The sequence below is a fragment of the Lithobates pipiens genome, unplaced genomic scaffold (genome assembly GCF_037356315.1).
Source record: "Lithobates pipiens isolate NorthernLeopardFrog02 unplaced genomic scaffold, aLitPip1_a1.2 Scaffold_13, whole genome shotgun sequence".
In the NCBI taxonomy this organism is placed as follows: domain Eukaryota; kingdom Metazoa; phylum Chordata; class Amphibia; order Anura; family Ranidae; genus Lithobates; species Lithobates pipiens.
The window spans coordinates 425,115,232-425,131,305 of NW_027507718.1; the positions used below are offsets into that span (position 1 = coordinate 425,115,232).

At 44.7% G+C, this 16,074-nt stretch overlaps 1 protein-coding gene across 1 annotated transcript in view; it reads right to left on the reverse strand.

Moving 5' to 3' along the window:
- The window catches only part of NWD2 (NACHT and WD repeat domain containing 2), a 452,309-nt gene that overhangs the window by 19,661 nt on the left and 416,574 nt on the right, over positions 1-16,074 (reverse strand). Inside the window, exon 6 of the mRNA XM_077477660.1 lies at positions 7,584-8,173. Within this exon, the coding sequence (XP_077333786.1) occupies positions 7,584-8,173 (590 nt within the window). The remainder of the gene's footprint in view (positions 1-7,583; positions 8,174-16,074) is intronic.

Genomic DNA, 16,074 nt, shown 5'->3' on the forward strand with positions numbered 1-16,074 from the left:
ATGACCACTGGATGTAAACAAGATGACTGCAAGCTATCTGCTATAGGAGGAAAAAACAGCAACTGACAGGGTATCAGAAAAAACCTACAGGAAACCCAACTGCAACACACAAGCTGCCTACCTGTTAGAATAACGCTTTAGGAAAGGCTCCATCTTTTCTATCTTCACTTCCCTTATTAAAGCATCACCTTCGTTTTCCTTGCTTAAAGCATCTGGACAGCGCACGAGACCCTCCACACCCTGAACAGTCATGATGGAAACAGTATGCAGTGCCAAACTTGCAAGATCCGGCACTGAATTGCCAACATAACCCCCTGTGATTGCGGCCAGTTGTGAAGAGGCTGCTGCACCCTCAGCCCCCCCCCCCCTGAAAGGAAGGAATCAAACTCTGTGCAGATGACATCAGTTTCATCCAGAAAATTATGTATTTGTGGTCCCACTGTAAAGAGGGCCGGAGTGCCTTGCACTGACAAAATTGCTCGTCATAGCGAAATCAAGCAACCCCACAATATACTCGCTGGGCTTCACCAATAGAGTCCAGATAACAAAATAAAAAAGGGGGGAGCATTTCTCAGGGGCCTTTTCCCCAATGACACTAGCTAAAATTGCACCCAGTGACAACTCTTTCTTTATCAGTGACAACTGTCAAAAGGATAACAGAGGTGTGACTTTACCCAGCAGGGTAATGAGAGATTACAAGGTGTGTATGCCAATCCATCCAAGGCTATAAAAATGCCTTTACATACACTTTAAAGTGTATGAATAGCTAAAACTTTTATTTTCATGTTAGAGAGAGCAGAGATTGGTTTAAAACCCTGTTTTTATTGCTGCCCCCACTATGTAGATTTACTTTCTCTATTATTCCTTGCAACCATTACCACAAGGACAGTTATATATAAAGTTATGGGAATCTAAAAAAAAATACTGTTACAAGAACAATAATAGAGGGTAAATGCCCAAATGGAGACATCTGCTCTGGCAACAGCTAAAAACTTTTGGGAAGAAAAAGTCCTCCGTATCCCACACACGGTCGAATTGTCCGACGGACTCTGGTCCGCCTGATAGTCCGATCGTGTGTACGTGGCATAACTCTTTCCTTTCGGGAAAAAAATAACTTTACATGTGTAGCGGCGGGCTCCTGAAGAGCACGCGCTATATGTTTTTCAAAGTTAAAACTTTACCCAAGCTACAGTTTGGTTTGGGTCTATTTGCCTAAATTTGACTTCTGTGTCAGTCTGACTGGGCTATGAGATGGTCAGCCTGGACACAGAGGGGGCACTGTCTCTGGTGGCAGGTGTGAAACTATGGTCTGGTCAGGTGCTTAGTGCTTAAATTACTCTTCTTTCGGAGCCAGGTCAGTGGGATTGGCCCTCCCGCTGTGCCCTCTGGGAGAGGGTATTTAAGATGCGGACGTCACGTGGTTCGGGGTTCAGGTCCAGTATGATGTGCTGACTACTTGGTCCTGGTCCTCCTAACCAGCCCCCAGGAAGGCTATGGCCTGGGGTGCGGATCCAACCGGCTTTAATGCCTCAGGGCTGGCTAGCCCGAGGCAGGGAAACTAAAAGAGGATTCTGAGGTGGTTAGGTGCCGTCTCCGGTTTGGGAGAGACCCATTGTATTTCAAGCATTCCAGTGGAGGACTCTTTAGAAGAACACCACGTGCAAGTTTGGTTTTCTTAACAAGAGCCTGGAAGGGCTGAAGTAACCAAGAGAATCCGGTCTTGTGGATATCGCCAAGCGGGCTGAAAGATCCAGGTATCTTACAAGTGTTCTACAGCTTAGTTTCCTACGTGTTCTGCAACAACGTCTGTGACAAAGACTTTGTTCCTGAATAAGCACCTTGTTGGCTGCTAGGCCTTGTGAGAGAGGGACTGTCCAACCTGAGTGCTCATCCAGCTGTGAATGGCTATTCTCTGGATGCAGTCAAAGTAAGCAAGTTCCTTTAACGTTTATAGACTTTGACATTGAGAGTACCTGAACCTCCTTCCCAACCCTCTGATCCCAAGTTGAAAGACTGTTCAATGGTTCGAGTTTTTGCAAATAAAATCCATTCAAGTGGATCTATTGTCAGTCTCAAGTTACTGGGCAATCTAACACGGGACATCCCCTAGACATGAAACAAGGAGAACGGAAGGTAACGGTAAGCCCAAAAATAACCAGCAGCTCCTTCGGGGGTTAGTGCTACATGGGGGGGCTCGTAGACTGGGCTTTTACGGTTACCTCACAAAAGGAACTGTACACGTGGTAAAGCAAGGACAGAGCATTGTGTTTTGTAACTGCTCCATCGGCACCATCTTTACTTGGACTTTCACTGAGGTGCATAAGCGCGGGAGGGGCCCCTGCCGGAAAGCCTGCGAAGTTGCGCAACCTGAGCATTCCAGTGGGAGGAGTCTGAGTTGTTCTTTCCTGCATAAGGCACAGCGTGAGAGTGTGCTGTGGAAGGAAGAAAGAGCGGTTGACATTTTTTTCTCAGAGTATTGGAGAAAAAGTTTTCTTGAAAATGTACCTTGTCCCAGGAATGCAGCCTGTGCCAGGACCCAGGAGGCCTCTCGGAAGGGGTCCCGCAGGAATACAGTTGCCTGGTACTGTACTTACGGACACGGCATTTGCTTGCTGCCGCAGGGGCGTTTCATTTTGTACACTACTGGAGAAATTGAGGGCATAGGTATGTTGTGTGGGAAGTGCGACGGCCTGGTCACCAACCCTCGGAGATTCTCCAGGTGCAAGAAGTGTGGGGGAGTACACGTTCAAGGTCGAGCAGCCCACTGAGTTACCTTGGGCCTACCTCATGAACTGGGTCACGAGTGTGGCAACCGAGGAGGTGATTGTCTACACCCAAGTGTCATCGGTTGGAGCTTGCATTGTGCAAGAGGATGCTGCACCCTACAAAGTTCGGGAAACTGCCCGGAGGTCATGGACATGACCCCTGCTGTGAGTATTGCTGCAGAGAAACTCAATAGCAAGGAAGGGAAGCAGCCCAGTGCTCCTTGTGGCCGTAAAGACATATCGTCCATACGCCATCCCGGGCTGAACATCTGGCAGATGATATCTGTGGATAGACACAGGAAAGCTCCGGGTGTTGTTACTGGAAACTGTCGGCCCGCAGGGGAGTCATCGCAGAGCTCGGGGAACAGCTCTGATTCTGATGAGGGAGACGACTTTGAACCCAAGTTGCAGTGAGTACTCTTTTAAACTTTTTGCTAGAGGCTGGTAGTTGTTAAGCCATGCTTGGGGGGAAAAAAAAGCGAAACTGCCCGATTATGACGAGGTCAATCGAGTCTCCGAGACTGTTAGAATAGGCGGGTGGCAACAGAGTATGGGGTTGGAATTCCCCTATGTTCCAAGGGACATTATGACTGTTATTGAAAAGAACCGTGAGGCCTGGTACGAGGACTATGTTTGGAGCTATTTAAAAGTACCAAAGCCGCTCCAGAAAAAGGCTTTTTCACCGGAGCTTTATGAACGGTTTGTCGGATGTCTACGGCATTGGAGTTACAGTCAGCACATCTATGAGGACAAAGTAGTGATCTGAAGACCGGATAAAGACAGTGCTGTGTACTTTATCACTATTGTGGATGCACAGGGAAAAGATTTAACTTTGCCTGATACCCGCTTTTACTGGTGAACTGTTCAAGACTTGCAAGAAGGGTTGCTCTTGGTCTTTGCCTCTTTGAAATTTTTCTTCAAGCTACTGAATTTTGGGGTAGTTAGTCAGAGTCAGTCACACAGGGAATGGAACATCCACCGTGTCAAGAATACGTAAACTGTTTTAGGTTAACCACTTAATAACCGCCCTATAGCCGAATGACGGCTTTAGGGCGGTTTCTTAACTGTGGGAGGCCGTCATATGACGTCCTCCCAGAATTCCGCTCTCGCGCGCCCCCTGGGGCGCGCACTCGAGAGCGTCCGTGACCGCCGGGTCCACAGGACCCGGCGCATCACGGATCGCGGTAAACGGCCGCTCGTCGCGGCCGTTTACCACGTGATCGCTCCGTCAAATGACGGAGTGATCACTTGTAAACAAACCGGCGTCATGTTATGACGCCGGTTCCTCCCTCCCCCTCTCTGTACCGATCGGAACAGCGGAGGGGGAGGAGATCGGTGTCAGCAGCGATGTGGGCTGCATCTGCAGTGCCCACATCGCTGCTCACCGAAATTAACCCCTCAATTCCCTGCAAATACTCTGCAATACCCTGCCATTACTCTGCATTACTTTGCAATACCTTGCATTACTCTGCATTACTCTGCAATACCCTGCATTACTCTGCATTACTCTGCAATACCTTGCATTACTCTGCATTACTCTGCATTACTCTGCAATACCCTGCATTACTCTGCATTACTCTGCAATACCCTGCAATACCCTGCATTACTCTGCAATACCCTGCATTACTCTGCATTACTCTGCAATACCCTGCATTACTCTGCATTACTCTGCATTACTCTGCATTACTCTGCAATACTCTGCAATACCCTGCAATACCCTGCCATTACTCTGCAATGCTCTGCAACACCCACCAATACCCTGCAACACTCTGCAATGCTCTGCAACACCCGCCAATACCGTGCAACACTCTGCAATGCTCTGCAACACCCTCCAATATCCTGCAATGCTCTGCAACGCTCTGCAACACCCGCCAATGCCCTGCAACACTCTGCAATGCTCTGCAACACTCTGCAATGCTCTGCAACACCCACCAATACCCTGCAACACTCTGTAATGCTCTGCAACACCCGCCAATACCCTGCAACACTCTGCAATGCTCTGCAACACCCGCCAATACCGTGCAACACTCTGCAATGCTCTGCAACACCCTCCAATATCCTGCAATGCTCTGCAACGCCATACTCTGAGATACCTAGCCATACTCTGATATACCCAGCCATACCCAGCCATAGTCGGTGATACCCTGCAATACCCAGCCATAGACACCCCCCCCCCTCCCGCCGCCCTCCGGTGCTTCTACCGACTCGCCAATACTATCAAATCCAGAATCTTTTTTTTTTTTTTTTTTTTTTCAGGCTTCCCAGCTTAGAGGTGAGATGCGGGGTCTTATTGACCCCACATCTCACTGTAAAGAGGACCTGTCATGCCATATTCCTATTACAAGGGATGTTTACATTCCTTGTAATAGGAATAAAAGTGATCAAAAAATTTATTTTTGGGGAAAAAAAATGTCAAACTAAAATAAATAAAGTAAAATGATCCCATGTCCCCATGTGCTCGCATGCAGAAGCGAACGCATACGTAAGTCCCGCCCACATATGAAAACGGTGTTCAAACCACACATGTGAGGTATCGCTGCGTACGTTGGTGCGAGAGCAATAATTCTAGCCCTAGACCTCCTCTGTAACTCAAAACATATAACCAGTAAAAAAAAAATTAAATCATCGCCTATGGGGATTTTTAAGTAGCGACGTTTGGCGCCATTCCACGAGCCTGTGCAATTTTGAAGAGTGACATGTTAGGTATCGATTTACTCGGAGTAACTTCATCTTTCACATTATGCAAAAATTGGGCTAACTTTACTGTGTTTTTTTTTTTTAAGCACAAAACAGTTTTTTTTCCAAAAAAAAGCATTCGAAAAATTGCTGTGCAAATACCGTGCGAGATAAAAAGTTGCAACGACCACCATTGTATTCTCCAGGGTGTTTGCTAAAAAAACATATATAATGTTTTGGGATTCGATGTAATTTTCTAGCAAATAAATGATGATTTTTACATGTAGGAGAGAAATGTCAGAATTGTCCTGGGTGCTCCAGAACGCCTGATGGCGCTCCCTGCATGTTGGGCCTCTGTATGTGGCCGCACTGTGTAAAAGTCTCACACATGTGGTATCGCCGTACTCGGGAGTAATAGCAGAATGTGTTTTGGGGTGTAATTTGTGGTATGCATATGCTGTGTGAGAAATAAACTGATAATATGACAATTTTGTGAAAAAAAAAAAAAAAAGTAAAAAAAATCTTGATTTTGCAAAGAATTGTGGGAAAAAATGACAACTTCAAAAAACTCATCATGCCTCTTACTAAATACCTTGGAATGTCTTCTTTCCAAAAAGGGGCCATTTGGGGGGTATTTGTACTTTTCTGGCATGTTAGGGTCTCAAGAATTGAAATAGGCCGTCAGTACTTCAGGTGTGATCAATTTTCAGATATTGGCACCATAGCTTGTGGACTCTATAACTTTCACAAAGACCAAATAATATCCACCAATTTGTACTTATTTTTACCAAAGATATGTAGTGGTATAAATTTTGGCCAAAATTTATGAAGAAAAAATTACTAATCTGCTAAATTTTATAACAGAAATGAAGAAAAATTCATTTTTTTACAGAATTTTCTGTATTTTTTCTTTTATAGCACAAAAAATAAAAAACCCAGCGGTGATTAAATACCACCAAAAGAAAGCTCCATTTGTGTGAAAAAAAGGACAAAAATTTCATATAGGTCCAGTGTTGCATGACTGAGTAATTGTCATTCAAAATGTGAGAGCACCGAAAGCTGAAAATTGGTCTGGTTATTAAGGGTGTTTAAGTGCCCAGTGGTCAAGTGGTTAAAGACTTCACTTCAGCGACGCATACCACTAGGTGGCATGAGTTGGCGTAATTAGTACTGTTCTGCAGAGAAAAAAAAACGGTTTTAGAACCAGCAGCTCCTTTGGGAGTTAGTACTACACATACACTTTAAAGTGTTTTTTTTTTTTAAACTGTGTAAAAATGTAAACAAAAAAAAAAAAAGTAAAATAAATAAGAAAACAAAACAGATTTTTTTTTAAAACGCGGCCTGTCCCGACAAGCTCACACGCAGAAGCAAACACACTTGAGTAGTGCCCGCATATGAAAAACTAAACCACACATGTGAGGTATCGCCGTGATCGATAGAGTGACAGCAATAATTCTAGCCCTAGACCTCCTCTGTAACTTAAAAAATGCAACCTGTAGAATTTTTTAAACATCGCTTATGGAGATTAAGGGTAAAGCCCCATACACACCATCAGATTTTCTGCTAATTTTTGTCTTCAGATTTACCAAAACCATGTAGTGCAAGGGCCTGCCTGATTGCATATACTTTGAAACTCGTAAGGTTTGACCTCATATTATATGGTTTTGGTAAATCTGAAGAAAAAAATCAGCAGAAAATCGGATAGTGTGTATGGGGATTGTCGCCATTCCACAAGTGGGTGCAATTTTGAAGCGTGATATGTTGGGTATTAATTTACTCGGCATAGCATTATCTTTCACAACATGAAAAAAATGGGCTAACTGTACCGTTTTCTTATTTTTTAATCCAAAAAAGTGTATTTTTTTCCCAAAAAAAGTGCGCTTGTAAGACTGCTGCGCAAATGCAGTGTGACAGAAAGTATTGGAATGACCGCCATTTTATTCCCTCGGGTGGTAGAAAAAAAATGTATAATGTTTGGGGGTTTTAAGTAATTTTCGAGCAAAAAAAACATGTTTTTAACTTGTAAACAACAAATCTCAGAAAGAGGCTTGGTCCTTAAGTGGGTAACAATGCTGGCCAGAAAAGTATGGGCTGTATATTTTAGAACACAATATATAGTGTGTACAGTAAATAAATAAATACCTTTTTTGCTACTTCTGCTAAAAGTAGTGTCTTTCCAGTGCAGGGTCCTCCATATACGATGAGAGGGTTGGAATGTCCTGCTTTAGAAGGCTGTACGTATTTATGAACCAGGCTAAGTGCTTCACATCTGTATTCATAGAAGGAAGAGTATGTCCGACAAAGGGACAAGTGCTGTAGGACTTCATCATACAGAGAATCAGTCTCAGTTTCAAAGCTTTGTTGCACGGTTGCCTGGATGATATCAATCATATCTTCATAGAACTGTTTGCAGAGTCCTTCTACGTAGTGATTCTCTACTTCTTGTGAATAGCCCATCTTCATATCACAATGTGTTACAGAGGTGTAAACTCGAAGATTGGATGATGCCACAATAGTGGGAATAAATTCATCCCTGAGTTTTATCATCTTCTCCAGGGCTTCTGGGTCTCGCATGGGCTTGTTCTCCACCTTAATGACATCGGTATATTTGGACATCTCTGGGATTTTTACATGTTTTTCAATATTGGAGATTTTACGAATATAGCAAACGCACTTCTTTAAAAATGCTGCTGTTTGCTTTCCTAGAGCGAAATCAAACTCATCCTCCAAGGCTAGGTGAAAAAGAAGATAGATTTATTTAGCATTCCCACAAAAAAAAGAAAAAAAATATAAATATATGTTACATTATTTTTTAATACATTTCATACATAGCTTTGTATAAAATGCTTAACCTTAAGATGGCGAACCTTGGTACCCCAGATGTTTTGGAACTACATTTTTCATGAACAATCTGCAGTGTAGTTGAGTAATGAGCATCATGGGAAATGTAGTTCCAAAACATCTACCAAGGTTCACCATCAATGGTCTAAGTAACCTATTGCCAACAACTTTTACATGTCCTATAGCTGTCTAGACATCATGTGGCTAAGTAATCAGCTTGCTTGTCTTGCTATACTTGGTTTCTGAATTTAGAGCGGACCTTCAGTCATTTTTTCATCTTTCCATCTATTAAATCTTCTGCCCTTGTTGTTTTAACTTTGGATAGTAAAATATTTGTTCTGCCAGTAAATACCTTATACGGCCCACTTCCTGTTTCTTGTCTAGTAAAAAGCCTAGGCTTATGACATCATGCACAGCTCTCTCTCTCCTGAAAGTTTGCCAGGAAGGGAGAGGGACTTAGTCATAAGAGGGCCAATGAGAGCTGCAGAGCTGGAAGTGTGTGTCTGTGTAAATATAGGAAGTGAACAGGCAGCAGCTTCAGCTGCCCACAGTTAAAAGTTGTAAATTATTAAAGTGCATTTTTTCCAAAAAAATTGCATTCGAAAAATCACTACGCAAATACCATGTGACATTTCAACGATCATCATTTTAGTCCCTAGGGTCTATGCTAAAAATATATATATAATGTTTGGAGGTTAGAAGTAATTTTCTAGCAAAAAATATTGATTTAAACTTGTTAACAAAAAGTGCCATAAAAAGGCCTGATCTTCATGCTGGCACAAATTTAAAACAAACCACTGAGTACAGTATATCAGTGCCTGTTTGACAGTAAGACTAGGGTGCCCACATGTCCCAGATTGCCCGGGATATTCCCCTAATTAGCAGGTCTGTCCTGAGGCCTGGGCACTTTCATTATGGGACAATACAGTGTCCTGGAATTAAATTAACAGAGCGAACAAACCCCGCTATAGCGCTGGCTCTGTTCAGTGAGCCTGAACTGTCAATATGATTGCGCCTTGATTAACGACAGGTCTGCAGTCAAACATAGACTGGAAGTACACGACTTCATCATCGAGAACAATGTAGACTGCCTCTTCATCACCGAAAGCTGGTTAACCTCTGACTGCAACACCATCCTCACCGAATTGGTGCCGGAAAACTACAGGATCCTAACCGAACACCGGATAGGGAAAAAAGGAGGAGGCCTAGCAGTGATCTTTAAAGGTCACCTGGATCTCACTAAACCATCATCTCAGAACCCAGTGCCTTTTATGGAAACCCTGACGCTACATCTTCAACCAACACCCCATGACACCACTCATATTCTACTGTGCTACAGACCACCGGGACCAAAGTCCAATCTTCTTTCACCCCTCACGGAATCCTTCACAATGCACACCCTAAAATTCAAAAGTTTCCTGGCACTCGGAGATTTCAACCTTTGGGCAAATGAGCCCAAAGACCCCATTGCGACTGCCTGCATCAATCAACTAGAAGAACTGGGTCTCCAGCAACTGATAAAGACTCCCACGCATGGGTTAGGACACACCCTGGACCTCATTTTCAAACAGAACATTGACGTCAACATACTCGACAACATAACATTGCCATGGACGGTTCACCACGCCATCAAATTCAAAATCGCTACCAACATCACCAACGAAAAACGGAATCCTGTAACAGCAACGCACTGGACCAGATCGCATAAAAAACTGTACTCCGAATCCTTCAAATCCACTCTGTCCAACAAGATAACTACAATACCCTTAAACCACTCTACGGAGGAAACACTCAACTCCGTGAACAGGGCATTGCTGCAATCAGCAGACTCGGTAGCACCAAAACGCAGGGCTCTCATCAGGAAGAAAAACTCTGGATGGTTTAATAGCTCCCTCGCCGTACTAAAGCAAGAACGCAGAAGAGCGGAAAGAACATGGAGAAGAAATACCACCGAGGAAAACCACTTTAACTACAAAGGTCTCACAGAGAATTATCGGAAAGCAAGCTTCAAAGCCAAAAAGGACCACTTCTCATATACAATCTCAATGGTCGCAAACCAATCACGGGAACTGTTTAAACTGGTTAATCAATCAATGAATCCGGTGTGCCTAGAACCCCTCGAAAGTGAATCCCAGGATTACTGTGACAAACTGTCAAATTTTTTCATCGATAAAGTCAAAACCATCAGGGAAACAATTTGTCAGAAGAAAACATCCGACCTCAGCCAGCAAATACATAAAGAGGATGTCTGCACCAACATACCGCAACCGCTGAAATTTTCACTATCCCCAATTACCGTAGACACCGCAAAAAACATCATTAATAAACTGTGTGACAGTGCCTCACCTATTGACATCATCCCCACAAAACTACTGAAAGAATACTCCGACATCGTGGCTCCAACCATAACCCACCTCATAAACCGATCATTCCACGAAGGGATTGTTCCCAGCATCCTCAAACAAGGCATCGTCAAACCTCTACTCAAGAAACCAAACCTGGACCCTCAGGATCCAAACAACCGTAGGCCAATTACAAGCCTCAACACCATTTCTAAGATCATGGAGAAAGCTGTAGTACAACAGCTACAACTTCACCTGGATACTCACAAACTCCTGGACCAGCTGCAATCAGGCTTCTGCCCGGGTCATGGAGCGGAAACAGCTCTCCTCAAGATTTGGGATGACGCCCTCGAAGCAGCAGATGACAGAGAGCCGTGTCTCCTCGTACTGCTAGACCTAAGTGCAGCGTTTGATACAGTAGATCACAATACTCTACTCGTCCGCCTCACAGAAGTAGCCGGAGTCCAAGACATAGATCTCCAATGGTTCGCGTCCTTCCTAGGAAATCGGTCACAGACAGTGAAACTAGGAAAATTCCTCTCCGAAACTCGGGCAGTCACCTGCGGAGTCCCTCAAGGCTCTCCTTTGTCACCCGTTCTCTTCAACATTTACATTCGCCCACTCCTTCAAATCATCAGATGCTCAGATCTCTGCTTCCACTCTTACGCTGACGACACGCAACTTTATTTCTGGATCAATGGAAAAAAAGATCACCAACAACAACTTGAAAACTGCCTCAAATCAATAGAGGACTGGATGACCACTAACTCCCTCCAGCTGAATGAATCAAAGACAGAGCTTCTTATCTTACACCCAAATCATAAGCCCACAACCAAAACCTCCTGGTCTCCACCAGGGCAGACTATCTCCCCAAAGACCAAAGCCAAGAGTCTCGGGGTTATTTTAGATGCACAAATGTCAATGGATGCGCAAATAGGATCTGTAGTCAGTGGATCTCACCATCTGCTGCGCATGCTTCGCAGACTCATCCCTTTTATCCCAAAGAATGACAAAGCAGTGGTAGTTGGAACAATCATTAATTCACGACTGGACTACGCAAATTCGCTTTACATAGGATTACCACAATATCAACTTGCGCGATTACAACTGATCCAAAACACGGCGGCAAGGCTGATAACAGGAAAAAAAAACTCTGCGAATCCATCTCTCCTTCGCTGAGGAGCTTACATTGGCTAACCATAAAAAAATCGGATCACGTTCAAGACCCTTTGCCTCACCCACAAATGCGTGCATAGAGAAGCTCCGCAATACCTAATGGAGAAAATAAATCATTACACACCAAACCGCAGTCTTCGATCAGCCAACAAAAACCTCCTCCTCGTGCCCAAAGCCCGGTATAAATCCAAGGGGGATCGGAGATTCGCTGTCCAAGGGCCTCGGCTATGGAATGCTCTACCAATCAACATCCGTCTGGAAGAAAATCACCTGGCTTTTAGGAAAAAAACTCAAGACTTTCCTCTTTTAGCATATGATCAAAGCTCGCCACAGCGCCTAGAGGCGATTCAGTTCGCATTGTGCGCTATACAAGTATTTCATTCATTCATTCATTCATGCTGCAATGTTCCTGTAAGTGAAGAATAATGCTGGAGTTACATTATGCAGTAAACTGCAACTTGTCTGAACATCTTGTTTATTCCAGGTAACGGACCTCAAGGAGGGAATAACACTGAGAGTGGGCTTCAGGCCAGGAGAAGGTGAAACAATATTAGTGGAGTTTCTCTAAACCAACAGGTAGGTCATTGTCCCATGTAAGAAGAACCAATGCAGTTCTAGGGTTCACATGCAGTCAACAGCTAGCCAATGTGGTCCCACTTACTGGGGCCAGTTGACTGCATAGGCTATTTGCTGGAAAAGGTGAACTTGGCCTCCTAGCATTTATAAACATGCCTTTTATTTTTTACCAGCTCATATTATTTTATCCTTGTTTATTCTGAGGCTGCAGTACAATTCTGCCAGCCTAATTGCATTGGTCATAGATACAGGCATACCCCACTTTTAAGTACACAATGGGGTTTATTTACTAAAGCTGGAAAGTGCAAAATCGGGTTCACTTCTGCATAGAAACCAATGAGCTTTTAACTGCAGCTTGTTCAATTAAGCGTTGGTAATAAAACCTGGAAGCTCATTGGATTCTATGCAGAAGTGAGCCCGATTTTGCACTTTCTAGCTTTAGTAAATAAACCCCATTGTGTACTTAAAAGTGGGGTATGTCTATACTCCAATTTCACTACCATCACTGACCACAGTAGAACTTTCTGCTCATCGCTCACTATCTGGAATAGTTTCCTCTGATCCCTCTCCACCATCACCTTATTGGGGGGGTCTATACATATTGGGGGGAGTCCGTACTGATTGAGGGGGATCTATACTGAGGGAGGGGGCTTATACTGAGGGGGGTCTATACATATTGGGGAGTCTGTACAGAGGGAGGGGGGTCTGTACTTAGTACTTATTGGAGGGGTCTGTACTGCGGGAGGGGGATCTATACTGAGGGAGGGGGTCTGTACTCAGTGGGGGGGTCTGTACTTATTGGGGATGTGGTTTGTACTGAGGGAGGTGGATCTATACTGAGGGAGGGCGATCTGTACTGAGGGAGGGGGATCTGTACTGATGGAGGGGGGTCTGTACTGATGGAGGGGGGTCTGTACTGAGGGAGGGGGGTCTGTACTGAGGGAGGGGGATCTGTACTGAGGGAGGGGGATCTATACCTAGGAGGTGGATCTGTACTGAGGGAGAGGGATCTATAGTGAGGGAGGGGGGTCTATACTTAATGAAGGGGAGTCTGTACTAAGGTGGGACTTTACTTGGCAGGGGGTGACACCATGTTTTACCACACGGGTGGGGTGACACCAACCCTAGCAAAGCCACTGTCACCCATCTTCTCTATCTTCTCTGGGCCCACTCCAGCATGCTCTAAAACAGGTCCCCAGGCCGCACTGCCACGGTAGCAAGTGACACGCTGCATCTGGTAGCAGGCGATGATGGCATGCTGCATCTGGTGGCAAGTGACAAGCTCAGGGTTCCCAATGATTCGGCATTATGGTGAGTTGAACTATGTCATTATATATTACAATGTAGTAATAGATAGTAATAGAAGTAATATGATTTGATCATCCTGACACCATATCAAGCATGGTGTTGAGATGATATAAGTGCGAAAACCAGCCATTCACCTGACAAATCACTCGCCCCTGAAATCCCTGTCAACTCTGAGACTACATTCAACTAAATTCTAAATTGCTGCATTTGTACATTTTAAAAGCCAACATAAAGGAATTCAAGTTGTTAACTCTCCTTTAAGGGGGTGCGGGAGGGGTCATGTCCTATGCCTACATACATGAGGTGTCCCTCATTCCCATCTCAAAATGTTGGGAGGTATGGATTTGCAGTGAAGCAAGTATAAGGATGACAAATTTGGAACATGCACAAAAGCCAGCAAAGCAGACCCAAATTTCAATACGGTAAGATTTATATTTAAATAAAAAAACATATATATTATGCAGCTTTATAAATATAAAAAATATATAATGCAGAGTTATACATATATATAGTATATTACAAATGTATTGAGCAATGACATATCATGGTTGCTACTGGTTATTGCCCCTGGCTTTCTGCTGTTTTCCATGTTAGGGTGTGTTTTTTTATATACACTATATTGTCAAAAGTATTGGAACGCCTGCCTATACATGCACATGAGCTTTAATGGCAGCCCAAGGGGTCCACTACCCCCTCTGGCCATTACAGTAAGCAGCATTGGAGGGCAAATACATAGCTCCCAACTGTCCCTGATTTCAAGGGACTGTCCCTCATTTGGAGCCACGTCCCTCTGTCCCTATTTCCTCCTCATTTGTCCCTCATTTTGGTCGGATCCATATCGTTGTATATAAAATTCAATTTTTATCTTTCAAAAAGTGTTTCCCAGTGCTAAACCTTTCATCCAATTTCTAAATTTCTACATTTGTACATTTTAAAAGCCAATATAAAGGAATAGTAGTGGTTAAAAAAAAGCACTTGAGGATTTAATTAACCATTTTTCTGGTTAATTCTCTTTTAAGGGTGTGTGGCAGGAGGCGTGTCCTATGCCTACATACGTTTGTTAGTAGGTGTCCCTCATTCCCATCTCAAAATGTTGAGAGGTATGCAAATAGATATAAACAAGGCCACGGATGAATCCAAGGAAAAATTACAAGCTTACTTACCGACCAGCCCACGGACAACCAAATCAACTGGTCTAACAGTATGCGTTAAAAACGGGGGGGGTTTAGGGCGTGGCTAACCGCCGGACGAGATGGCCGCCTAGAACAGCAGCTCCGTTCCACAGCGGGGAGACGAGCTACACACAGCGACCATCTACCCCAAAAAGGCACACCGCCTGACTCGGGGACACCTCAGGACTACGGGGCATGTCGAAGAAACGACAGAAGCCCCCTGCACCGCGACGCCTGACACATTATTATCCGGCCGCCGCCATGCAGGCAGCCCAAGATGGCGCCGGCTCAGGGATCTCTCGTCGGTCCTCCCCCAGCCCTCCTCGCTCCACCAGGCCGCCGCACTCTCAGCGCTCAGCGGAGGAAAGCTCCACTCCCCAGGGGAATGAGATGGACACCCTGCCACCGCTACCAATACCTCAGGGGACACCTCACTCGGACAGAGGTAAGAGACTGGCCTCATCCCCTGCACAATCCCCATGCAAAGAGCCACATGCCAAGAAGCAGCTATGGTCTGCAGTTGTAGCTGGGGGACAGACCGCAGACCAGACCCCTTCATTAGCAGCAGTCCCAGTATCAGACAACCCAGTGTCTGAGGCTATGTTAAAAGCCATGTTGCTAACGCTCCAGAAGGATCTCCACAGAGAACTGCAATTCTCAATGTCCCAGATCCATGACAGAGTGGATTGTCTGGAAGAGAGAACAGACGCCATAGAGGAAACATTACAAGATTACTCCAAAGCCCATAACGAGCTGCTGGATGCACATGACCACCACTCCGCAGAAATTCATCGCCTAAAGTTAAAAATGGCAGATTTGGAAGACCGCGCCAGGCGCAATAATATTAAATTCAGAGGGATTCCGGAATCCGTTTAAGTCACCGGACATCATCCCATACCTGCAGCAACTATTCACGATGCTGTTGCCTCATCTGAGCAACACTGACATTTTAATAGACCGTGCCCACAGGATTTCCAAACCCACTCACCTGCCTGGTGACGTCCCCAGAGACATTCTGGCCCGAATCCATTTCTTCCACATCAAGGAACAAATCCTAGCTACAACCAGACTGTCAAAGTCCCTGCCTTCCCCCTACACTAACGTCAAGTTATTCACAGACCTCTCTCCTGCGACGATGGAACTACATAGAGCTTTCTCCCCAGTCACATCCATCCTGCAACAGAAGAAAATCAAGAAAACCAACTGGGGCTTCCTCCC